Source organism: Lepisma saccharinum, chromosome 6 (genome assembly GCF_977018435.1).
Source record: "Lepisma saccharinum chromosome 6, izLepSacc3.1, whole genome shotgun sequence".
Classification (NCBI taxonomy): domain Eukaryota; kingdom Metazoa; phylum Arthropoda; class Insecta; order Zygentoma; family Lepismatidae; genus Lepisma; species Lepisma saccharinum.
In genome coordinates this window covers 17,712,843-17,739,009 of record NC_139234.1, presented here as the reverse complement: position 1 = coordinate 17,739,009, position 26,167 = coordinate 17,712,843, and the positions used below count along the sequence as shown (strand labels likewise).

At 36.5% G+C, this 26,167-nt stretch overlaps 1 protein-coding gene across 4 annotated transcripts in view; it reads right to left on the bottom strand.

Moving 5' to 3' along the window:
- The window catches only part of Iml1 (GATOR complex protein Iml1), a 109,637-nt gene that overhangs the window by 32,835 nt on the left and 50,635 nt on the right, over positions 1-26,167 (bottom strand). For 3 of the 4 annotated variants that reach the window (XM_083123593.1, XM_083123595.1, XM_083123596.1), the window contains 5 exons: positions 23,132-23,149; positions 11,199-11,416; positions 9,908-10,122; positions 7,341-7,515; positions 5,542-5,745 (listed from right to left, as the gene is read on the bottom strand). In XM_083123593.1, coding sequence (XP_082979719.1) covers positions 5,542-5,745; positions 7,341-7,515; positions 9,908-10,122; positions 11,199-11,416; positions 23,132-23,149 — 830 coding nt within the window. The remainder of the gene's footprint in view (positions 1-5,541; positions 5,746-7,340; positions 7,516-9,907; positions 10,123-11,198; positions 11,417-23,131; positions 23,150-26,167) is intronic. The other variant, XM_083123594.1, reaches the window with a different exon arrangement.

Here is a 26,167-nt window from a genome sequence, read left to right as displayed (position 1 = left end):
GATTCATTTAACAATTTAAATACGTCCATGATGGTGTTCTCATCTTTAGCAATAATTAGCACATCATCTACATATCTGATGTAGAGTTTGATATCCGCAACTATCGCATTAACAATTGGAGATTCTATGTAATGAAGGAAAATGCTGGAGATGATTCCGGATACTGGGTTTCCCATTGATAGACCATTACTTTGCTGATAGATTTTGCCATCAAATATAAAGTAATTGTAATTTGCACATACAGTAAACCATCGAACCATTTCCCATGATTCTACTGGGTTAACCTTCATCTCAATAAGCCATCTGTGTAATGCATCTGTGGCACCTTCTATTGGGACACTGGGATATAAATTTTCAACATCAAAACTTGCAATACGATACTCATTATTCCAAACAATATTTTTTAGTTTCTGTTTCACTTCATATGCATTTTTAACACTGAATGGTGTTTGTTGTTTAATTATAGCAAGTCTTTGAACTAAATATTTGGATAGTTTGTATGCAGGATGTGTGAAAGTTGCAATGATGGGTCGTATTGGAGTTCCCGGTTTGTGAGTTTTTGGTAGTCCAAAGGCAATCGGCAGGGTTGAATTTTTGACAATGAGTTTTTTCTTTATTTCTCTTGGTATCGTGATACTGCTTTCAATTACTTTCTTTACCTCATTTATTATTTTAGTTATAGGGTTTCGAGAGGTTTCTGTGAAATTGTTTACTTTGAAACATTCTTCCATTTTTTCTTTATAGTCCTTAATTTGGATAAGGACAGGTTTATTTTCCTTGTCCGATTTTATTAAGAAAATGTCGTTTTCTTTCAACCAGATCTTGAAACCATGAACTTTTTTCCCCAACCTTATATGCTCTTTCTCCCGTTCTGTGTATTTTGGACCTCTGTTAGTTCTTCTGTTGTATTCAAAACTTAACCGTTCATCAAGAGCATCATGTGTGAGACTTCGTAATTTTCTCTTTTCCTCCTCATCATCTAAGAAATTCAGTGCTTTCTCTATTGAAATCACAAAATCTTCCTTGTGTATATAAGCACTACCAACTGAAAATTTCATTCCGAATTGAAAAATTTCTATATACTCATCAGGTACCTCAGTATCCGTAAGATTTATAAATAATCTGTTGTCAATGTTCTTAGTTTCTATTTTACCAGTGACATTAACTGCTTCCCTTCTTTCATTGTTGTTGATAACTTGTTCTTCTTGAATTAGCTGGTAGAATTTCCTATCAAGTCTCCTTTCTGAAAGCTTGTTGTAGTGTTCTACAACTTGCTGTGTAGCTCTGTTTACTTTATCCCATATGAGTGGATGCAAAGAATTTGACAATGTTATGTGGAGATCATATGTCTTTCGAGAAAGGCTGTCCAATTCTGAGTACGAGTCCCTGATTAGTCGTCCTATCATTAACATTTGTAGCTTTCCTTTAAATTCACTGGTGTAGGTATTACGAGTTCGAACTTTCCACTTCAAAAAATTTGGCACTATATTGTTTAACTTGCATCTTCTCAAAAATTTGATTCTCTGAAGTGTTGTTTGAATCTTGATTTGATATTTCTGGAATGCACGTACCTCACTCCCCGTAATAGATGAATAATAGTTTTTATTGTATGTACGCATTGCTTGCATTATAGAATTATTTTCCTGTAGTTTACGGTTATTACATTTTCCTTCATTACATAGAATCTCCAATTGTTAATGCGATAGGTGCGGATATCAAACTCTACATCAGATATGTAGATGATGTGCTAATTATTGCTAAAGATGAGAACACCATCATGGACGTATTTAAATTGTTAAATGAATTGCATCGTCGCATAAAATGCACTTGCGAACCCATGAATAACAATGTAATTTCTTTCCTTGATCTGCAAATTAAGACAACTGACTCAACAATTCAAACATCAGTCCATAGGAAAAAATTAGCGGGGGAAAAATACATCCATGCCAAATCAGAACATTTGCATATAACAATGGATAACATATTTTTATTTTTTTCCTGAGAGCACAAAGACTATGTTCTAATAATGAGGATATCAAAAATGAAGAAGAAAGGCTCTTTAATGTAGCAAAAGAAAATGGCTTTCACACTAACAGAATAAACCAAATCAAAAAACAAGTTGTAAGAAAACTAAAGGAAAGTAGAAATACAGACAAAGATGAAAAATCTGTTGAAAAGAAATTTGTGTGCATTCCATTCCACAAGGGATTCTCACATAAAATTGCAAAAATTTTTAGACGTTTTAATTTCAAAATTGTTTTTAAATCACCAAGAAGTTTGGAATGTACATTTAATGAATTCAAAATGAGAAACTCTCTACCAGATGTGGAAACCACAGGAATATATAATATAAGTTGTTCATGTTCAAAAGATTATGTAGGACAAACAGCAAGGAAAATGGCAATAAGATGGCATGAACACGATTTGGACATTATAAATCTAAACCCAAGAACAGGTTTGTCAACTCATATCATCGAAGAGAAGCATTTGATTAAAAAGAGAAGGGTTTTAAAAAGATTAACGGGAAACACAGAGTTGAATGTCTGGGAAGCTTCGTTCATTGCAGAAGAACACTGGAATAGATTAAATAATGAAAATGGTAACATAGATCCAGTATGGAGTTTTCTTTTTCACAAATGGAGTAAGCCACCATTTTTAAAATTTAATGTAACAGAAAATATCAAGAGACTTTGTGAAAACAATGATGAATTTGAATTACCTGATGATATTTGGGATTCATAATTTAAAAAAACACTGTTTTTTTTTTTCACAGTTAAGTTGCTATGTTACAACAATGTAACATTGACAACATCCATTATATAACAGATTCTTTTTGTTTAAAAAATTACTAGCCATTGTTATAACTGTATCTTTACTCAAAATGAAAATAAATGTCTGATGAAAGGAGCGTGTGTTCTCCTGAAACGTCACAAAGAAAAACTGTTTTCTTATGCTTGTAATAACCGTAAACTACAGGAAAATAATTCTATAATGCAAGCAATGCGTACATACAATAAAAACTAGGGTGGATAAAAATTATGGTTATTATTAAATCGTCCTCTTCTGTGGCCATGCGGTCTAAGGGACTGTACTTTGGACTCCGACTGCGAGATGGCATGAGTTCGAGTCTGCCTGGATTAAGTCTCTAGGTTTTCATCCTGTGTATAGGACCAGTGGCAAACCACCATCGTGAGGCAATTGGGAAACTACGAGAGAGTAGCGTAACCTGGTCTCGGATATATCCTATAACGGCTGAGGGTTCGACGTGCTGACCCCACAGCACCCCATTTCCAGTTGAAGATTTCCACACCTCTAGGTAGGATTGTGGGAGGGAGACTGGCAGAGTCCCGATCGGCCAAGGCCCTATGAGGACTGTCGAGCATGGGTTATTGTTATTATTAAATCACGCTCAACATGTAATTTTTAAGAGTGGTGCTATTTTTTTGTGACGGACTGTATATTATGTATAAGGAGGTTTAATTTGTGTTTCAATATATGTATTTGTTTAGATGGTTGTTTCCACACATATGGGTCACTCTGTATACATGTACTCAATATGTGTAGAAGGAATTTATGTTTAATGTACATTTTTGACTTAATTTCTGGATCACCCTGTACATAAAGTACTCAATATGTGTATAAGGAAATGACATTTAATGTACTCACTAGACTTAACAAGTCAATAACTAACCTCAGCTTTTCTCTGCACATTTTTTTCCCTACCAACCTCCAGTAACAGCTGCTAATATATTTGCTACAATACATTACATAATTGAGAATCTACCCATTTTCTTTCAACTCCCTTACATGGCTATTATTGTTTTTTTTTGTGCCTTAATTTAATATTATAGAATTATAAAAATACCACTAAAGTATTTATCATATAAACATGTTTTTCTAATCAAATTAATGGATGAAAAAATAATACTCCATAAGGCATCTTATCTTAGTCACATGTGCATACCTCATTAAGGGTTAAGAATATTTAAAGCAAAATTCTCATAGTTTGGTATGCTAAAGTCACCATCAATAATATATTAATTCTAACATTTACATATGAATAGTTTTGAATCTACATGAATAATATGAGAGAGAGAGAGGAAGGAGATCCATAACTCCTGCCTCAAATAACAGACTAATAGTTCACTTTGTCAGAGACAAAAACCTCCCCAAATTAATTTATTTGCCCATTTGAAAGTTCATGTTGAATTTTTAGACTTTTAACCACGTTTCTTCCATACCTACGTTCCAGAGACTGAAGTAATCAATCACTACTGATCAGCTACAGAGAAGCAATTGAAAGTTGTTGCAAAAAATTCAATGATTCATACTTAAAAGTGAACATCTCATACCACACTTTCATGGATAGTCAACACATATATGGAAAGACTGTGCTCTCCTACGTCCATGTATGAAGTGTTCTGCAAAAAGTTATTGCCAAACAATCCTCTTGCTGAAAGGTTCATCAGAACTTCTTAACCTTCAGTAAACTAACATACTTAATAATAATAGTTAAATCAATAGCAAGAGGACAGAGCAGCTGACTCACAAACTAAAGGCTAAAAGTTCCAGGTTTGAATCCCAGCCTGGGTATGGGGTTAATTTGTGTTGCCCCTTCACCAATTTTATCTAATCATCATTCATCCTCATAATTAGGATTAGCCTCAAGAGGCAGAAAAGCAGCTTCGAACAATAATAATAATAATATAATCTGGTACATTAAATTGTCCCACACCATGATGGCCATGCTGTGTAAAGCATCATGCTTTGGACTCTGGCTATGGAACACATGCAGGTTAGAGTCTCCTGGGGGTAGCGTAACAACTTTCCTCCTGAGATTTCAGCCTGTGTATGGGACCAGTAGCCACCCAGCATCATGAGGAAATTGGGGAGCTATGAATGAGTGGTGTAACTCATTCATGAAAACCGAAAACAATGACTGGGTGTTCGTCTTGCTGACCACACATCACATCATACCTAGTTGAATGATCTCCCATCTCAGCAGGTGAGAGTGAGCTGGCAGTCGGTCGATAAGCCCTGGTCCTCATGGGTTGCTCCGACTGTTATTTGGTACATGATATATTATTGCAGTTTACTCTTTTTGATCACTTTTCTACCTCTGTAGGTTAGTTGTGATATTGTGATTCCCCAGTTTCAGAAAAATGTAATTTCAGATAATCTGGAATATATTATTATTATTTACTCTACACTTAAAAAATTGCAATCAATGTGATAAACAATAAATACTGTACTCAATACGCAGTATATATTGACATGCGTGGAATTGCTTGTGTATGCTACTAAATATTGATTATAGTGGCGGAAAAATCACTTTTTGTGAATTTTTAAAATTTACAAAATTTCTTTTGAATACATTGGATTAACATAATTATCATATTTTATTTTTAATTAAGTCTATTACTCTCAGTAATGGCACATCATAGTAGTTCAACCATATCGTAAATACTTTCAACTGATCAAGCATCAGGGCAAGGATAAAAACAGGGATTTCCACACTGCAATAAATAGAAATACACTTACCCGTGGTTTCTTGTGACTAGATGTTCTCCGAATTTTATTTACCCAAGTTTCTATGAACTTCAAAAAGCCATCCACCATGGCACACTTCTCTTCTGTTGAGAATAGAGCATAGACATCACAATGCTTGGACCCATCCAGGATTTTCTTTGTTCCCTGATGGTTGAGGGGTAGGAAATACATGCGGAAGCGCCAGTACTTCAGATTCTGGAAAAGAAGAAGCATGTTTGGTCTGTGATTAGAACTGTGCACACTACAGGGTGACCCACAAACAGCTGATGCATTTGAAAATGAAATAAAAAATTCACCAGATGACCTGTTTCATGGATATGCCTGTATAGATGCTCATGTCAGTAAGTGAGAAACGTAGACCTCTCTCTTCTATTACCAATGTTAAAACCGTAATGCTTTATACTGGATCAAAGAGAGTTACATTGAGGCAATGGAAATTTTAAGTTGTATTTTGTTGTAGTTGACTCAGCCATCACCATCAAGTAATGCTTCTTCATTCGTCAGTTATACAGAAAGTTTCAGGAAGAGTTGTTAAGAAATCCATGATGACTTGTGCTGCAGAGTCATCAAAAATATGATGAGACTCTTCTCCTCTTCAGGAGACTGTCCATTGCAATGGAGATTACATTAAACACGTAGTAAGATGTATTTTCACTGATTCCATTGTGTATACACAAAGTTGTAACTGAAACTTTAAATCCTGAAATTATTTTTGGGTCATTCTGTGTAGGACAATTAGGACAATTATGAAACAATAAAATAATGATCTACCAAAACATGTTGGACAAAGTTTGCTCTAATTCATTCACTGCTGGTGATGCACACATACATTACTTGGTACTGATGCTGTGTACCTTTGGTATCTTTCAGTCCACCATGACACACTGCAGAAGAGTTATTTTAAGTTTTAAAAAATCATCTTTCTTCCACTTTTCAGGCTTTTTAATTGGCACTGTTAACTACCAATACATGGCAGTATCTTATTTTCATACATATCATTGCTTATCTCATGTAGAGGCATAAACACCAATTACATTTTTTGTGCAGAAATTTTAGTGAAAATGCAGGCTTGACCAGGACTCAAACCCTCAAACCCATGCCACTGCTCTACCAACTGAACTACTAAGCAGCCCTAGTTTTGCCTGATTTTTCATTTCCACCTGAGAGAATCTTTTGTGTTCGTTGAGTGTTGCACGCAGAAACACAAGGAACTGTCACATCATAATGGAACGTTTCCAAAAAAAAAAATCAACGTTATCTCATTTGTAGTGCTTATGTTTGCACACAGAGCTTACACAACTATGTCAGATTAGGATGATACAGCAAGAAAGTAATTTTCTACTTATAAACTTCACTTTAGAGCATTGCTTTCTTATAAATATGGAAAATATATTTTCCATTTTTATAATCTGTTTTCTTCTTCTGTGAACATGTGGTCAGGCTGCGATATATCAATATTTCTCTTTTGTGTCTAGTATTTTTGAAAATATATTTTTGTAATACAGCACTTAATCAGAACAAATAGGCAAAGGAAAGGAAAGAAGCAGAATTATGGCAAAGTCAACACTGTGATTAATTACAAAATCTGAATCAATAAAAAATTACACCTGTGCATCAAGTTGGACAGGTAATGCAGGTTTATATTAAAGCCAGTTGCAGTGACTGTGTTAAGTGCAAGACTCTCACACAGTCTTTGGCAGATTAAGGATTCACAATGCATAGAAAAAAGAAATCAGAAATTATGGACACATTTCCAATTTGTATCCTCATCAAGACACAATTGCACTTACCGGGACAAGAGCAAAGTCGCTGTCACCCCTTGTGCAAATGTAATGATCAAGGTAATTCCAGTTGTAATTCTCCAGCTTCTCAGTCGTGAATGAAACCCAGGACACCTCATATGTATCATGGTCCGGAGCCTGGAATTTGTATCTGTAGTGGATGTTGAAAGGTGGGTACGGGTGTCTGAAACAAAGCAATAAACAGATAAGCATAGAAGAATTATATATATAATGTATGTAGAGTGGAAACCTGATTTTTTGATGGTCCCACCATAGTAAAATATCAGAAAATTTTCCTCAATTTTACCTGCATTTTAATTTTTTCAGCTTGATCCCCTGTAAAAAACTGAAATCTAAGAAGTTCCACTGTATATATGAATATTAAGGCTGCCAATATCAATGCTGATGTATTGGTATTGGAAAGCATTAGAGAAAAATTATTTACCGATACTAGCTGATCCTCTTCTAGAATTTTGGTCTTTCATGGGGTCCACAAAAATGCAATGCAACACTTTGTCCTGAAAATCCATTTATATTGCACCATTATTGTGGGGAAAAACTTCATTTTGTGATTACATAACATTTATTTTAATATTCAGATGTAATTCTTGTATATTTTTAAGCAAATTGCATATACACTGCCCTCCAGAAATTAAGCAACAAGAAAATGTGAGGTAAAAGAGAAAACAGTTGGAGAAAAGAGAAGAAGAGTGGTGGGCACGCTGAAAGAAAGCAACGAATGCATTAGGGAAAACAGGTGAGTCATAAAGTGCGATCATCGTGCCCTCGCACGGATTTCTGGCGTACCAGGTATTGGAGTCGAAGACGCACGTGCAAGGAAGAGGTCACCATTTGTTGCTTAATTTATGGAGAGCAGTGTAATTGGGGTGGAATACACACTAATATTAATCGATATTTTGAACACGTATTAATTTTTTACAATTTTCGGTATTGGTATTGGTTGGAATTGGTAGCAGTATTGGAATTTGTTTAGGCATTGGTTGGCTCAGCTTTTACACTGGTTTATATTTCTGATACATATTACACTTTTTTTATAAAAAAGTATTTCAACGATACTTTCAAAACATAAATGTCAAAATATGCAGCTTCTTTTTCAAAGCTAAGCCCATTGCAGTTACCTGGTTAACTAAGCAGGTGAAACATTTTTAATTTTATATTATCATCATTGGATTAATTATTACAGGTTTCAATTAGAGCTGAGCCAATATCTCTTTGACCTAATATTGATACGAATGTCAATACTCTTTATCAATTCCCACCAATACTAACGCAGGTACTTATGAACTAAACAATTTTAAAGCAAGCTCTAGTTCAAAATATTTATAAATTTTAAAATATAGTTTTTAATTGGAACTATATCATATATACAAATATACACCCGCTGCAAAATGACTTCGGACCTCATAACAAAAGCACAAAAAATTACATCTTTATCACAGGCAAGAGGAATCTTTATCACATGCAAGAGGTAAGTCCTGAATCATTGACTTGTTGATAAAAGCAAGAGACTTGGTACGATTAATTTTTCTATCAATAAAGATATTTTCAGTCGAGTAGCCAATCGATATCTGCACTCTGACGGCCGCCATCTTGAAACTGATCCGCCACATTTGATATTTTTTGATTTGATATATCTCGAGAACGGTGTCTCCTATCAACGTCCGGTTTTCTCAGAAATGTTCCAAATAGTGTAAACTTTCATAGTAAATCAATAAATCTATTTTTGAAAAATAAGAAATTGAAGTTTATCAGAAAGTCTTAATTAATAATTCTCGAACCAAACAATGGCATTTTCTATTTTGTAAGATTACTTAGTGTTTGTTAGAAGTCATTAGACGAACTGAACCTCTATTTTTTCTCAATTTATAAATTTACCTTAAATAACATTTTAAGAGATATACAATTTACAAACAAGTGAACATAAATTTTGAAAAAAAAGGAGATCATTGTTAAGACTTTCAACTCGCAGTTATTCTCATAAAATGTTTTGTAGTTTTTCTGAAAAACTTCTATTTCTTATTTTTCAAAAATAGATTTATTGATTTATTATGAAAGTTTACACTATTTGGAACATTTCTGAGAAATCTGGACGTTGATAGGAGACACCGTTCTCGAGATATATCAAATCAAAAAATATCAAATATGGCAGATTATTTTCAAGATGGCGGCCGTCAGAGCACAGATATAGAATAGATTGGTTACTCGACTGAAAATATCTTTAATGATAGAACAATTAATCCTGCCAAGTCTCTTGTTTTTATCAACAAGTCAATGATTTGGGACACAGCCTCTGGCCTGTGATAAAGATGTAATTTTTTGTGCTTTTGTTATGAGGTCCGAAGTCACTTTGCAGCGGGTGTATATCACAGTTTTGCTTTAAAATATTCATAATTTCCCACAAGATAATTATTTGATTACAAAACCGATACCTTCCAATAATGATACCACTGGTATCAACCAATACTGATACATCAGCATCGATACTGGCTCAGTCATGCTTCTTAGTGAGAACTCTGAATTTAATCTTATGACATGTCCTTGTCCCGTGCACTCACCTGGGCCTGTACCTCGTCACAGTTATAGCAGAGCCATTAAGGGTAATCTTGTGAAATATGCGGCCAATGCTGAGTAGATACTGCTCATTAGGTTCCGAGTCCTTAGGCCTCGATCTCACTAGAGAGGTAAGTCCGCTCTGTGGCTGGGAGGTGGTCAATTCCAGAACCTGCGACTCCTGTTTCTTGGGTTTTTGGAGCACGATCCACTGGAAACCCTGGAAGCACATCAGAACCCACATTTTTAGGAATTAAAAATACCCGAATATGAAGGTAAAAAAATCATTTGATCGGCATAAACTTGAAATATTTTTAGTAATGAAAAGTCCAAAATTCAGTCTCAGATTTAATATGTCCATAACATTAATCAACAATGTTGAAAATTGTATATTTTGTGTAGTAACAGAAACAATCAATGTTATATGTTCTTACATTATCTCTATTAGCTTTCAAGATAGAACAATGTTTAAAATTTTCTATTTCATACCTACATCAAAAACTTGCTCCAAGGTACTCTGCAGCAATAAATTATTCTTTGTGTATTAAATTCAGAAAAATATTTTTATATGAAGAGAAAAATTCTCTTAACTTAGCATCACGCTATGACATATTTCAATTTAGTAATTTCTACAGACCTGTAAAGTTGCCTTAAAAACCGAAAATATTCTACAATTTTTCTCAAAATTTTCACCTCCTCAAACCCTCTTAATCTCCTCACTGGAAAAGATAAACACAAGGACATATCTGTCCCTCCTTTTACAGTTTAGGTAGTTATAAGCACTAATAATTGAAATGGAAACTAGCAGTCGAAATATGCAATTTTAGACACAATAGAATTTACATACAATGAGTTGGACCCTGAAATGAACTTCTGTACTAAAAGTCTATGAATCAGTTCACAGGAACAAAATAAGCATTCAGGGCAAAATCCATGCTCAACTCACCATCCACAATGTTCACATAATAAAATTTATTGATATTCTTTGTTGCTAGGCAAAATGTCACAACAATGTTGATAATATCACTAATATCTAACACATTGGAGACTAATTTTTCACTCACTGTTGCAGCAATGGTTTACTCTATTATTATTATATTTTAGTTGTTCGGTTATTTTTCTACACACTGACAGCATCTGAGGGTAATGGGAATCAATTCTATGTTGGCCAGTCTGCCTCTTCCCTAGCAAAGAAGAAGTTCTAAGTAAATAAATGTTCTTTCGGCAAATATGCATCTCCAGAAAACATTCCACCTTCTGCCTTCTATCGTTCTCTGGGTGTGTTTTACCACTCACCTGGGCCAATCTTTGAGACACAAGTTCCCTGAACACCTCTCCTGTTGTCAGGGGTTTCTTGTAGACAGCCCTCTGTTGGGCATAGTCTGCATTCACATCATCTGGCAGCAAGTTGTAGTCAGACACCACATAGTCATTCTGCAAACTCCTCTTGTCAGGGAAGTAGTCAGTTGTTATGGGAAGGCATGCTGGTATAGTCAGTGACTTCCAGTCAACGCCTGAAAACAAGGAGAAAATTGTGAGAAATGCTAATTTTACTCTATGCAGAGGACATCCAATCAACCCTAGCTTCTTGGCTGCACAGGTTGTACATTAAGCAACCTGCATTATCCCAGATGTGAATTTGAGAAAAATCCTTTTACACTGATTTAACCCAATTGCAATGTTATACAGCAGGATGAGTCATAAATTCTTAGCATTTCTGGGTATCATATTCATACCACATGTTGACAACAGACAACTGCTCTGCAAAGTTCAGTCCAGTCCTTCTCCAGCATTCAACCAATGATGAAAACCCTTGGCAATACAAGTCGTAGGCTCCTCAACAGGGAGCAGGATGGATCAGTATTGGTGACTGGTCATCCACACCAGTGGCGGCTGGAAAAGTGCAACAAGTGCAGATGTTTTCACCTAATTTTCAAATTAATATTGACATTTTTCATTTGCTTGTTAAATTAAACTATTTCCCAGCAGAACGCACACGATAATACTCAAATAACACGCCGCTCGGCGCTACGCACGTATTGAGTTCGTCCCAACCCAAGAGCAAACACCGCTAGGTTGCGGAAAACTTAGCCGGTTGTCATGGCAACGGTGACGTCACCTAGCGTTGGCCTTGAACGGGTGTCGCCTTCTAGATGAAGCAGTTCTCTCGTCGGAGAAAACATCGCATCCAGTGCTTGTGGCAAAATCTTCGCGTTTTCGCGAGATTTTGTTCCGCGTGTGTGTTTCGCGTTTCCTATCGTGTGTTGTGTTCATGTGTTGAGCTGTGGTTTCTACAATGAACCCAGTAAATGACTTAGTGTGTAATTTGTTGCAGACACCATTTTCCAGATGGACGGATGAAGACAAAAAAGACGTTTTAAATTGGGGGGGGGGGGGCACTGGCACTTACTATTTGTTTTCATTGCCTATAAATATACTTCTTCACCTGTTATTTTAGGCACGAGCCGCTACTGATCCACACCTCAGTTTGTTGACAAGACCACCTTTTTCCCCAATAATGTTGTTGGACATAGTGCCTACAATATCATAAAATAGAAATTCCATGGCTTTCCCAGACCAAGAACCAATATTTTCCAGACATCATCATTAGGCCTGTGCCTGATAAGGTGGACAGATGGCCAGGTTATGACCAGTACCAGTTCCACTGTACTGAACTGCTACAAATTCATGACTCACTCTGGTAATAACTACCATGAACAATTTCAGGATTCCCACTTATTTTACCACAACGAAGTTTCTGACCTTTCAGGATTTTGAAATTTGTAATTCTTAATTTAACCCTGTTTACAGCATAATTTTTTGATGGGTTTGAGTTTGAATTTTTTGGGTTTTAAGTCCATTTTATGAACAGGAAGGCTAATCGGGACTGGACCTACAGTTTAAATGGGATCCAAACCACTTGTGCCTAATTTCTTGATGGAAAATTAAAGGTAAACATTTCAGTTGCAAGAAGTATTATGTCTATTTTTTTTTTTTTTTTTGAAAGGAGAAAATAAGTAATGCAACAAATCTTATTTTGAAAGTGGCTGGCTAGCTTGAGAAAGTTGAGAAATTTGAAGCCACTTTCAAAATAAGACTATTATTTTGTAATATATATATACAGAGGCGTAGCAAGGGGTGGGCGAAGTGGGCGACTGCCCGGGGCCTCTTGCCTCAAAGGGCCTCACGTTCCCAGGTTATACGAAAAAAATATATAATAATTAGAAGTGAGAAAAATATATGAAAAGTTATATTGTTTGCCCGGCAATAAAAGTAATACTGAATACGTTACATGTTTAGCATTTGAGAAGCCACGTCTCTATAAACAAACTAAGAATAAAATAATTTTCTGTTTTATCAATTCTCTGTCTATTATTCATTCGTTTTATGGGCTTGGAAGCCATGTTGGAAACCATTGAACATAAAACTGGCCGTTTTCTGTCTCCGACGGTATGCTTGGTTTAAGCTTGACGAAAGAATTTGAAACACACACACACATAGGGTTACTAAAAATGTAAAAACTCAAATGAAAGAATAGTCTTACTTATTGTTACAAACTTGCAACCCACAGCGGTAGATGTTGCAATGCATTGAAATCCAAACCTTACGCAGCATGGCGACAACAAAAGAGACAACATTTTTTCTTTGTTTTGGAGTTCTGTTAAACACAAGCGTTATTGCGATTGTTGTAACCGTAAGATCTTCACTGCTGACATATTTTGAAGCCTTGAAGCCAGACACAGCAATGCACACAGAATGTTGTGCATGGTAACAAGTGGTTCTTAGCGTTGCTCACTTTATTAACTCTCCACCGTGTTTAGTGTTCGGTAGTGATATTACAGTAATGTCGGGTAGAGATCGCGATGTGGGAAGAAAATTCCCGTCCGGTGCATCTAAGAGAAAAAGAAAAGCTGAAATAACAAAACAGAATAAAAGTTCATGTGGTTCACTGGTGAAATATCTGAAAACAAATGCAGGGGAAAGTGTTGCAAGTGATGTTAATGAAATACATGAAGATGAGTGTCAACCGGTACATTCAGAGAATGGTGCATGTGTAGATCATAGTGTAAGTGAATTACATTGTGTTACTGCTAAGAAGATAATTCGAGTTCCTGTTTGTCAGTAAGCAAAGACTTAGCGGAACCAAGTTTCAAAGATCCAGGTAAGTGGATATTACCTGCAAGTGAATAACAGTGCTGCGAAATAGTACACAACGGTCCATTGCGCCCTTTGCTGAGTGACGAACAGTACCCAAAGGATGATCAGAGTAGACATTTTAGCAATTTTCACTATCACAGAATAATGAAAAATGGCGAGAACTTGAACAGACGTTGGTTAGTATATTCTGTCTCTTACAATTGCGTTTATTGTTTTTCATGTAGATTATTCTCTGTAACACAGACCTCCCTAGTGCTAAGTGGATGTCATGACTGGAAACACATGAGCAGTGTGTTACAGAAACATGAAAACAGTGAAAGTCACATCAACTCCACGTTAAAGTGGCTTGAATTAGAACAGCGTACCTTAGAAGGAAGTTCTAATGACCATGTAACACAGTCACGTATTCAGGAAGCTAAAAAAACTCGCCATGCTATCGATAAAGAACGATATCGCCTCAACTCTGGACTATTCAGAAATTGTGAGCGAATTCAGCTCCAGGAAGAGCAGAGAACGACATTTTTAGGGTGAATAAAATAAAATGATAATATTTTCACTTTCATAAGGTGGTGGTGTTGGTTGTGGTGGTGGTGGTTGTTGTTGTTGTTAAAATTTTGCTAACGTATGACTGGAGATTTTGTATCGAACAACACTGTGTTTCACTTACGTGAAATTTAAAAGATTTCGTAATTCCGCGTTGCACAATTTAATGGTTCAATCCTATTAATTTCGAAGATCCACTGTCTTCATTCACAAAAGGGTACGGCGTTTGAAGCGGAGATGGTACCGCGTCAGTACATTGTTTGTTCCCGGGCGGCGGTGGTTGCGATTTTTCCCGTTCGGCAGCACTGGCGCGCACATCTTGGTTTGCGTCGTCTGCTTCCTGTTGTCCGGTGGCGTTGCGAGTTGGGGGTTGGGGGGCTGGGCCGTGTTGCTCGGTAATGTGCCGTTCCTGTTCCCCGCGTGGCTGGAGGGGGGTCGAGTATGCGCATAGCATCTTTTCTTTTTCAGGTCGGGGATCTTTCTGAGGACAGGGTGCCAAGTTGGGTGTGCTTGTCCATTGTCTAGGTTTAGTGCTGGTTTCTGCTGGATGATAGCATGGGTTTCTTTGATGGTGTTTTCTATGACAGAGCCGGTTGGGTGAAGTATGGATATGGAGGAGATGGTGTGGTTAGTACCCTTTTGTGAATGAAGACAGTGGATCTTCGAAATTAATAGGATTGAACCATTAAATTGTGCAACGCGGAATTACGAAATCTTTTAAATTTCACGTAAGTAATTTTAAACCGCGTTTACCGCAACCACCATGAACTGTGTTTCAAATTTAGAAAACGAAAGGGGGCCTCGCATTTTAATCTCGACCAGGGCCTCGCGATATGTTGCTTCGCCACTGTATATATATATACACATATATATCTGTGGTTAGCAAATCTGCAAGTAGAATAAACACCTGTTGTGTCAAATTAGAGTTTACAAATACAAGGAAAATCCATATTCACTACAAGTTCCAACAATCATATATATTTTCCTGACTTTTCCATGTTTTTTAATATTGTAATTTTACAATTGTATTGTAGTTTTACCTATTCACAGAAGGCAATGTTCACACAGGGATCTTCTTGCTGTAAAAGAGTTTTGTCCACTATCAAATGCAAATGTCTTCACACAACTGACTAACTGTAGGCTGCTGAAATTATTCTAATGCCTTCTTGAATGTTTGCATAACCATTATTCCACAAGAGAAAAACAACATATATACATGTAGTTTTGGCCCTAAATTTTGACATTTCAGTGTTATTTCTGGAACTTCCCTCAAGTTTTTATTCATGAGTTTAAACGTTAAAATACCTCAGGTAAAATATTTAATATTCCATGACCAGGGTTCTCTAGTGTGCTGTGAATCCTCATTATGACACCTTCCTATTTCATTCCTTTCTAAATGCAACAGTTATCCAGGAATCATGCCCCACTGAGATGGTAAAATAAAGGGCCAACAATTAGTATATGCAACAACATAATCACCAAGCTGAGACCACAAATATTTGTATGCCTGAGGGCTCATCAAACCTCAAATAGCACTCGTCAGCCCCTCAGTGTCTTTAAACTATCCTTTACTTGCAACACACATCCCCTGATGAATACCAGCTGCACTGGATGCTTCAACTTGTAAAAATCGACTCTCACAGTGAATTTTGCACTTGGAGGATGAAAAGTATGCAATAATTGGTTGGTTGATTTGGTGCCTTAAGTCCAGTTTATGCACAGTAAGGCTAATCGGAACTGGACCTACAGTTTAAAATGGGATCCGAACCACTATGTGCCTCCACCAGGTACCGAACCCGGGACCCCTTGATTACAGGGCCACGACGCTATTACTGCACTATCGGGGAGGCCCTGAAAAGTATGCAATGACTTCACAGGTGGTGTCAACATGTGGTAGGAGCCAATTGGTTAATGATACTGCCTGCGCAAGTAGTGTGTTGACATGACAACTTCATTTTGTCTTGTTTCAGTGTCTACCAGAGGTCCTCATGAGCACAATTACAGACTAATACAAGGGCATACGGTGCTTCATTATGATAAGTGTCTCAATTCACTTGATAATTATGTTGAGAAGTAGTGGAGGCACTTACATAATAAATATGTATATACTAACTTTTACAGCTATCCCATTTCACTAGAAGTTGATTTCCAGATAGCTTTTATTTGTTCATCCATTCCTTTTAAACACATTTGTCAAGGAATTTTTAGTTTTAAACTAGTGGAAAATAGTTCTCATTTAGCAGAATGGTTAGCATTCTTGCCTTTAGTGTGAGCAGTCCCTGGTTTGATCACTGGTGGGAGCTTCAAAATTCCTGTAGCACAAAGACAATTGGGGAGCTAGTACTAGGGACCAATAGTAATAAACTCCACTCTTGAATGGCAGCAGTGATGGGACTCGATGCACTGATGATGCATCATCCAAGAAAAATCTCTTTCGCAGACCCTGGAGCTGTTGCGCCACAGACTTTGGTTCAGTTACTTATAGAAAAACTTCTGAGGAAGGATCTGGACACACGACAGAAATTAGACTACGAAAACCACATGTAAGCATGCTTTTGTCTTTCTCTTTGCAAAACTGGTTCACATAACTACTATTTGGTTGCTTCTGAATTTTGACAAGAAAGTACCTGAAGAAGTCTGTCGTTGATTACTTGGCATGCAACCCAAGGTGATGACAAGACTTCTTGAACATGCAGTTCCCTGCATGAAAACAGCCTAAGAGTAATACCTCTTTGGCCACTCTGTGTAGCAATACACACATATTTTAGTGGGTAGTCTCTGCTAAAATTTCAAGTACATGAAACTACTGGGTGAAGTAAAATTCTACAATGCAAAAAGTTAGTTCTATATGCAACAAATCATGGCAATTAGCCAGAAGTGGCAACAAAGCTATGTGAAATAAACTACATCAAATCAATCATATGCAACAATCTATGGTCTTCACTATCAAAAGGTTACACATGAGGCTTAACTCTTTCTACAAATAAGCTCCTGCTTTGCCTTGCTAACTACTGTAATGTCAACGTTAAGTAACAAAACTATAACAGGAAGTATGCTATGATGTAAATAATTTTTGTACAGGGTGTTACTGAAAAGTGGGCACAAACTTTGAAATTGCATAATTCACTTTAAAACAAGGGGGAGTACATGAAAATGTTTCTGCACAAGGTGTCTTAGTACAATACGAAGACTTATTTGTTTGTTTTAAGCACATTTTATGCTCAGGACAAGACCTGCAGTTTACGTGACAGTTATAAGCAATTTCAATTTTATTTCACAAAAATTATAGCGCCTATTAATATTCAAAGGCTATGTTACTAGTTCACGTTTTCAAGTAAACAAAAAATAGGGGGGACATAGGAACCAAATTTGAATTTTTGATGGCTTTGAAATTAAGAAAACTAAGTGTGGATAGGAGAAATTGTAACTTGAATTTCAATTTTTGTTTTAAGTCGACTTTATGCACAGACTCATCACGACTGGGCCTACAGTTTAAAGTGGAATCTGAAGTATTATGCAATATACTTCCATCAGGTACTGAACCTGGGACCCCTTGATTACAAGGTAACGATGTTGTCACTACACCATCGATGAAGCCCATTTTTAACTTGACAACTTGATTTTTCCTGCTTATTTTTACATTTCAATGAATAAAGTGTAAAGTTTAATGTGTAAATTGGTGATTTACATAGCTAAAATACAGATGAAAAAGAGTGAGAAGATTTAAGAAGTATGAAAATGTTAATATCTAACTTTCTTATCTATTTTTACATAAAAAAAAGCATAATGAACAATTTCACAATTTTATAATGTTTCACAATGAATGTGTTATTTGACCTTAAAAATAACTGACCATGTGACATATGACTAAAATTCTCCATGTAGTTGCCAGAATAATTTCTTTAGTTTGTGCAAAAACTTTTAATTCATCTATCCTGTTGTAATTTTTAATGAATTTCTGATGGAATTTTGAAGGAAGTTTACACTGAAATTGTTATGTCTCCATAAATAACAACCATACTTGTACCAATAATGCTGGTTACCATCCATCACTGCATATACCTCAAATCTGCACATGATGTAGTTTCATATACAGGATAGACAAGATTCAATTAATTATAAATTAAACCATCACAATTATTTTAAATACTTGTAAAAATACATTAAAGAGGAAAAAATATTAACTAACAAACTTTTGGTGCATTTTTTGTGTATAATTTTCTGTAACAAAAAACTGCAAAAAAATCAAAACATTTACCATTAAGTCAGTTTCAAATATTTGATAAGCATTCTAATTCTAACCAGTGACTCAAGTGTTGGTTGTTTCCACATCAAAAGATATACTGGCAACAATGATGACTGTCTCAATACCTTGCTTATGCTTCATAGCCATATGCTCTACATAATCAAATTTAGTATACAGTATTAATTTGACTCCAACATGTCCAGTTATGAACTTTTTATTTTGTGCCATTCATCCATGCTAACCCAAACTGTAGATTTTTTAAAAAAAATGCAGGCTCAACAAGGGCTTGAACCCAGGTCTCGTGCAATTGTGCCGTTGCTCTACTGACTGAGCCACTGAGCCAGACACAATTCCACACACATAAAAGAGCAAAAAGGAAAAAAAAAATCATGTGAAACAAAGGCTGGCTCAGTAGCTCAGCTGCTAGAGAATAGCAGGTATGATGGAGACCTGGGTTTGAGTTCTGACCGATACTGATTTTTTTTTGGACAAATTTCTAAGTAATAAAACTTCTGTGCAGGCCAAATGATAAGGTAATGCAAAGTGTGTTTCATAATAACTTCCCAATATTTTAGGGATAATATTGATGAAAATAGCTTGCTTATGACACACACAGTCTTACATACAGTTTTTTTTAATATGTTAATTTTCTTAACATTGTAAAACTATATATTGGATGTCATTCCATCATATTGGATGTTATTCTACTTTATAAAAAATACTGTAGCAATCACTCTGAACAAACTAGGTAATATTTTACTCATACACAAAAGAAAAATGTTTTCATTATTAGCTTGACAGACTGTTTTATTTTTGAAATATTAACAAACTTTTTTTTTTTACTTTTAACACACACACAAGTAAACTATGTCTGAATTTTAAAATTTCAAAATTTTATGTAGAAGCTTTATGTAGCATTTAATTAATGATATATTACTGTGCTCCAAAAAAACAAAATTTCTTTATTCTTGCCAATATGTAGCTTTTTCAGATTAACCCTACATGACAGATTTTAGCACACTTAATTACAAGGATGCTATGCTGACCTACATGATCTCTATAGCCTGTTTTCAACAACTGCACAAAAAATTAGGTACAAACCCCTCTTTTGCTTAACATAGAAAAATTTAAGCATTTTTTAAAGTTAAACTACCTGCTTTTTTACAGGGATGCTGAATTCTGAATTCAAACATTATTATCATCATCATTAATAACTATAACTGGAAGAAAACATTACTATTAATATTATATAAACTACATGATGAATCATTGTTTGTTCTACTGATATTATTTGTTACATACATTATTAGCTTTCATTTAATGATATAATCAAAATGCAAAGGACAAACCCTGTAAGAATGCACACGTTTTCTTGTCCTATGAACTTCGGAATAAAAATTTAACTTCCTTGAAAAATATACTTGGGGGAATGGAGAGAAAAGTCCCCCATATCAATTTCTACCCAGTTTATTACAAATATATCAATCTTGTTACTTAAGAGGAAAGTTTTAACTCTTTCAGTGCAGACAACATGTGTCTACAATTTCCCCTAATGTGAGCATTTCTTAGCTAACATACATATGTGTTCTTAGTTTTTTGCATGCTTATGGAAATGTGATTGTGTTTCTTCATTGTTCGCAGATTGTTTTGCTGCAAAGGTTTGGAATTTCAGTACATAACTTGCCCATTTCTTGGCAGCACAGGTGCTGTTTCTTTGTATTTTCTCTAATTGTCTTTGTGGCATGTGTGCTGTACATTTGCCACAATGGCAAAGATATTTTTGTTATTTCTGCCTGCATTGAAATTGTTTTGGTTTACACCACTAATAGAACTGTACCTTAAAATGAATATATATGCGGCTTTATTGGCATCGATTACATCATTCAGTGAATATTTAGAAAAATAAAGAGAATGAACAAACAAAAAACATTTTTAAAGAGATTCTTTACAGATTTTTGTGGAATGGCAACACTGGTGCTGGAAGATAATTAAAGCCAGTTTTTGCAAGTTTTATTTTAAACTTGTATTTTGTATTTCTTTACAAAATTTAAGGTCTATAGAGTACATAGTAAAGAAATTAATTTTCAGAAAAGGGACAAAACTGATATTTTTGCTGTGATAATTCCATTTCTGTGTATACCCACTGAAAGGGTTAAAGCACACTGAAGATGATGACTAAGTGAATCGTCATTCCTCCTCATCATTGTGATTAATCAAGAGTGGCCCGAAAGTAACTTAAAAAACAACGAAACAAAAAATAAAATTCAAATAATTAACGAAGAACTTCAAAGAAATATGTATAGTCAGGAGAAAATTTCCATTGATAGGGACTTACATAAAAAGATGCTGAAATTCTTACAACTCATATCCTATCCTAAAAAAAAACCTTGCCTTGCATATTGTCATTTGATATTTACCATTATACGAGGGAAAGTCCGAAAATAAGTTCCCCCCCACACCCAGTTTTGCCAGGAAAATCCTACAGTGGGTGAAGTACAACCGTGATCCAACACATGGCGTGAGCGTAGTGCATGTAAATGAGGGGAGGTGCCTCTCAGTCGTGGCCCTGCAGATATGGAGAGAAGGTGCATGTTGAATTCGTGGTCAAAGGAGGAAGCGAGACTGGTTGTCCAGTATGAATGGGCACGTGGAGTATCGGGAGCAGAATTTCATAACCGCCTAGTGGAAGTGTATGGGCCAGAAGTGATGTCGAAACAAATGGTGCTGAGATGGTGTCGCCAATTCAGTGAGGGTAGTGAGCAAGTGCAGGACACACCGCGACCTGGTCGGGCGTATTTGTCCACTACAGACAAAAACGTCAGGTTGGTGGATGACATGATTAAAGCGAACAGGAGTATCAGCATCGATGACGTCCCTGAAGAACTGGGAATAGGCCATGTGCGAGCTCACAAGATCATCAATGTACATCATCAGTACAGGAATGTGTCAGCACGATGGGTGCCCCGTCAACTCACCCAAGAACATCCGGACCAGTGCATGGGAGTCAGTTTGGAGCATCTCACGCGTTATCACCGGGAAGGAAATGAGTTTCTCTTTCGGATTGTGACGGGGGATGAAACGTGGGTCCACCATAGCACACCCGAATCGAAGGCCGCATCAATGGAGTGGAAACATCCGTCATCTCCTGTCCGGAAGAAATTCAAGACAACTCCCTCGGCAGGTAAGGTGCTTCTCACAGTTTTTTTGGATGCCCATGATGTTTTGTTGCTGGACTTTTTGTAACAAGGAACCATCAACGCTGCATGTTACTGTCACACCCTGTCCAAATTGAAGCAGGCTATTCGGCATAGGCGGCCTTGCCTTCTCACATCTGGCGTGCTGTTGTTGGATGACAATGCGAAACCGCACTCAGCGAGGGCTATGCAACACCATCTTGCAACTCTTGGTTGCGAGCGCCTTACCCATCTGCCGTACAGTCCTGATCTCACGCTGAGTGACATCCATCTTTTTCTGGCTTTGAAGAAGGCTCTCGGAGTAAGGTGCTTTGGAAACAATGCTGAGGTGACACATTACGTGCAACACTTCTTCCGTATACAGGACACTCATTTTTTCCAAGAGGGTTTCTTGAAGCTTATCAAGCGGTATGACAAATGTCTGAATGTCCGGTTTTCCTATGTGGAAAAATAAAGTAAGTATGTTATTCCTTTTCTTATTTACATTCTTTTCTTTTCCTTCCCATCTCTGTCCACAGTCACCAGGGGAAACTTATTTTCGGACTCTCCCTCGTACAATTTGACTGACAAAAAAGAACATAAATTGTAGGAATTTCAGGGTGTACTTTAATGACTCCATAATAACAGCAATATTCTGCTGAGTGTACAATGGATTCTTGTTGATTCTTGGTTGTTCCTTCAAAGTTTGTTCCCAGTTTCTAGAGTACGTCACACTGAAGCAAGCTTTACGAACAAGTTCATGCATAATATCTATCATCTAAAAAGGAGCTTTCAGAATGAAGTGACAAGCAACATGTGTCACTTGGAAACAAAACTTCAGAAAGAAATGCAAACTTTCACACTGAGGTGACACAAAAAGCTGCACATGCCGCTTCTCTTGCAGGTCATGCAGACTGGGCCATAACATGCATTGTGGCACCTCAGTCTGTTGTCACTTAGATGTGACCCCCACCTTGTAACCTTGCCATCTGTTACTTGTCAATTCAGTCTGAAAGCTGCCTAAAATTGCTCAGGAAAAGAGGGTGTCACAGCAAGAGCTGCCATTGCACTTTAAGCAGTCACAGGAGAATTACTTGAAACCAACCAACCTATTATAATTTTTCCAACTGAATGCAGGATCCACAAGTACAGACATGAAAAAAAGCGGAAAAACATTATAAACATTAGCCCACCAAGGAGAGAAAGAGAGAGGTTTTCAAGACACAGAATGCTGAAACAAAGCATAAACATTTTGTAGCCCTTGTTTCCACATTACACAAGGTTACCAATATCAAGAAGCATACCTTTATGAGCTGTCTATTTCTATCATTCTAATTGGTCTTGCACAATCTAACATTAATTTTAATTAGAGAATGACCAATAAGAAATATCGCGCAATCTTTAATTTAAATACTACTAACAGAAGCAAAAAAAAAAGTTCAATTAAACTGTTGAGAGAATAAAAATTACATAAAAGGGCACATTTATTGATTACAAAACACAAACTCTTCAAACTTCAAGCTGCATACACTTCCTTTGCTTAAATTAAAATTAAACTGTCAAATTTTGTAAAAAAAAATATGCTTGAATAATTTAGCACTTAATGTAGCCTTAATTGTATTATAGTTGAATCCGCTTGTGTGATACTGGACTCTCAATTTTGGATTCTTCATCGATTTTCTGTCCAACCCAAGGCATTGCAAAATTAATAATAGTAGCAGTATCACCGCACTTCTAGGATCTTCACCAATGAACAACTGTGGAACATTTGACTCACCAGTACAACAGCAGGAAAGTACAACAAATTTCAACAATGACCATGTGGTCGAATCCATCTCCAGACAGGCAGTGAAAATGAAAATGGGGACATCGTCATCTCTGATTTTCCTGAAATTTTAATATGTGAAACTGAGAGAATCTGAGAAATGCGTATTTTTTTTATTTTAATTTTCACTCGAGATATAGCTGTTCAAAGTTGGCCATGCAGCAGCCATTTGAGATGTCAAATTTTTTAAATTGCAATATCTTCTCAACAAATAGAGACAAATGGATGAAAAATAATATCTCCAAAACCAACATTGGAACAGCACTTAAAAAATAAACAAAATCTTTTTAAAAAATTCTTTATCTCAAAAATTCTAAAAAATATTACAGGAGTTGTATATCTAAGAGTACTACATATCCTGAAAAACGAGAGCATGCCATTTTGCTTCTCAAATTTTTAATGATCTTTTTTTAAAAAAAATCAATTTTCAGACAAATTTGGAACCATGAAAATGTTCTGGAACAATCTGGAACCTTCCAGAATGTAACAGAACCTTCTCGAACATTCTGCAACCTTCCAGATAATTCCAGATTGTAACAGAACCTCATTGAATTTTTCAGATAATTCTGGATGTTTGGCCTAGCATATAAAAGGGAGGACACAAGGAATTCACAGTTCAGTTGTCAACATGCAAACAAAGAGAGAGTATTGCATCTAAATATATCAGTTCGGCGGTTACGTGGAGATAGGTAATTAACTTTGATACACTTACTATTCATTGAGGTGGCAAGAAAGGCCTGTTCTTCTCCTCCCAAAATTGTGGTAGCAATATGCTCCTTGAGCCTTTCATCAAGCCAGCGCTTTGTCATCCATACATATTTGCCTCCACATGCGCAGGTGACCATGTAGACGCCACTTCTAGCATTGGGGTTGGTGTAATAACGTTTGAAATGGGTTAGGTGGGAGGCTATGGAAGGACAGGATTTGGGAGGAGAAGAACAGGCCTTTCTTGTCACCTCATAGACAAAAACCATAGCATAGGCTCTGCTAAAATAATCATGCAAGCAAAATCCACACTAGAAAGGTGTTCAAAAGAAACCTACGCAATAGTGACCGTGCCCACCAACCTAATAAGACCGTGCCCTCAATAAAACCTGGCTTCCCACACCTGCCCAACCTGCTCTTCTCCAACAACTAGCTCCCACCCAAGCTGCTCCTCCCCAAACCCCGAGGTGTGGCAACGGAAGGAAGTTCTACACCTGCACAAGAACGACAAAAAGTGAAAGTGCTGCATCAACTAGTGCCACCACAAACACAAGCGGAAGAAGAAGGAACCATGCTGGCCGCAGCAAGACAGTTCACGCCTGACGAAGCCACCAGACAAGTAGCGAAATCGATTGCTGAAAAAAACTTTCACCAAAAAATGAATAGTAAGTGTATCAGAGTTAATTAAAGAGAGAGTAGTTCACCAAAATTGTGGTCCAGCAGTACTTGAAAGCTTTTGTGCAAGGATTACTCATTGTAGGTGATTACACAGGATCCCAATTCAAAAGTTTTTGTAACCGGTCTGCTGAAAGGAAAAAATGGCTTCACAATGGGGACAGAACAGAATTCAATGAGCAGATTACGGTCATGTGCACAAGAAAGTGTGTTACAAAACAAGCAAAAGGCCAGACTTTATTGTGGTTGGCGATCTAAGTGATGTGTTTTCCGAGAGGTTTTCTAATTACGGAGTGAATCCAAACCATCACTTGTGCTCCAAATGCTACAATAGATTACGTAATGAAGAATACGAGCCACCTACTACTGTTGCAATTGAAGATGGCAGTGACACAACCTTTGTGTCTGAAAATGAAGAGTTGCAGCAGCTAAATACAACAGCATCAGCAGTTGGAGTGTCACCCATTAGAAAGCCTGGTTACCTGAAAGGCAATCCACAATCATATGTAAGAAGAAAACGAAAAGAGTGAACTTGTAACAGCAGTAGATGTGTAAGGAGTGTCCAGAATTTTACAAGCTGAATCGACCTCCCCTTTGACAGAACATAATGTTATTCCACAATGTGAGTGTTGTGAATTATGGTTAAAAAATATAAATACAGCTGTTGAATCATGAACAACTTACAACCAAAAGGTTCAAGTTATGTCTATTGTTCCCAGATATGTTACTAAACAGCAGATATTAGAACACATCCCAAATTCTATCAAACACATGATTGACAAATCACGAAGACTGGTGGTGGAGAAAGGAATTTTTGGCATACCAGACCCCTACTGTGGACATCCCATTATGGACAAGGACTTAGACAGCAGTATCATTTTACACAGGCGATAAATGGGACTCTACAAGGCAGTGCTAATACGAGGCGTATTTTTAAAGT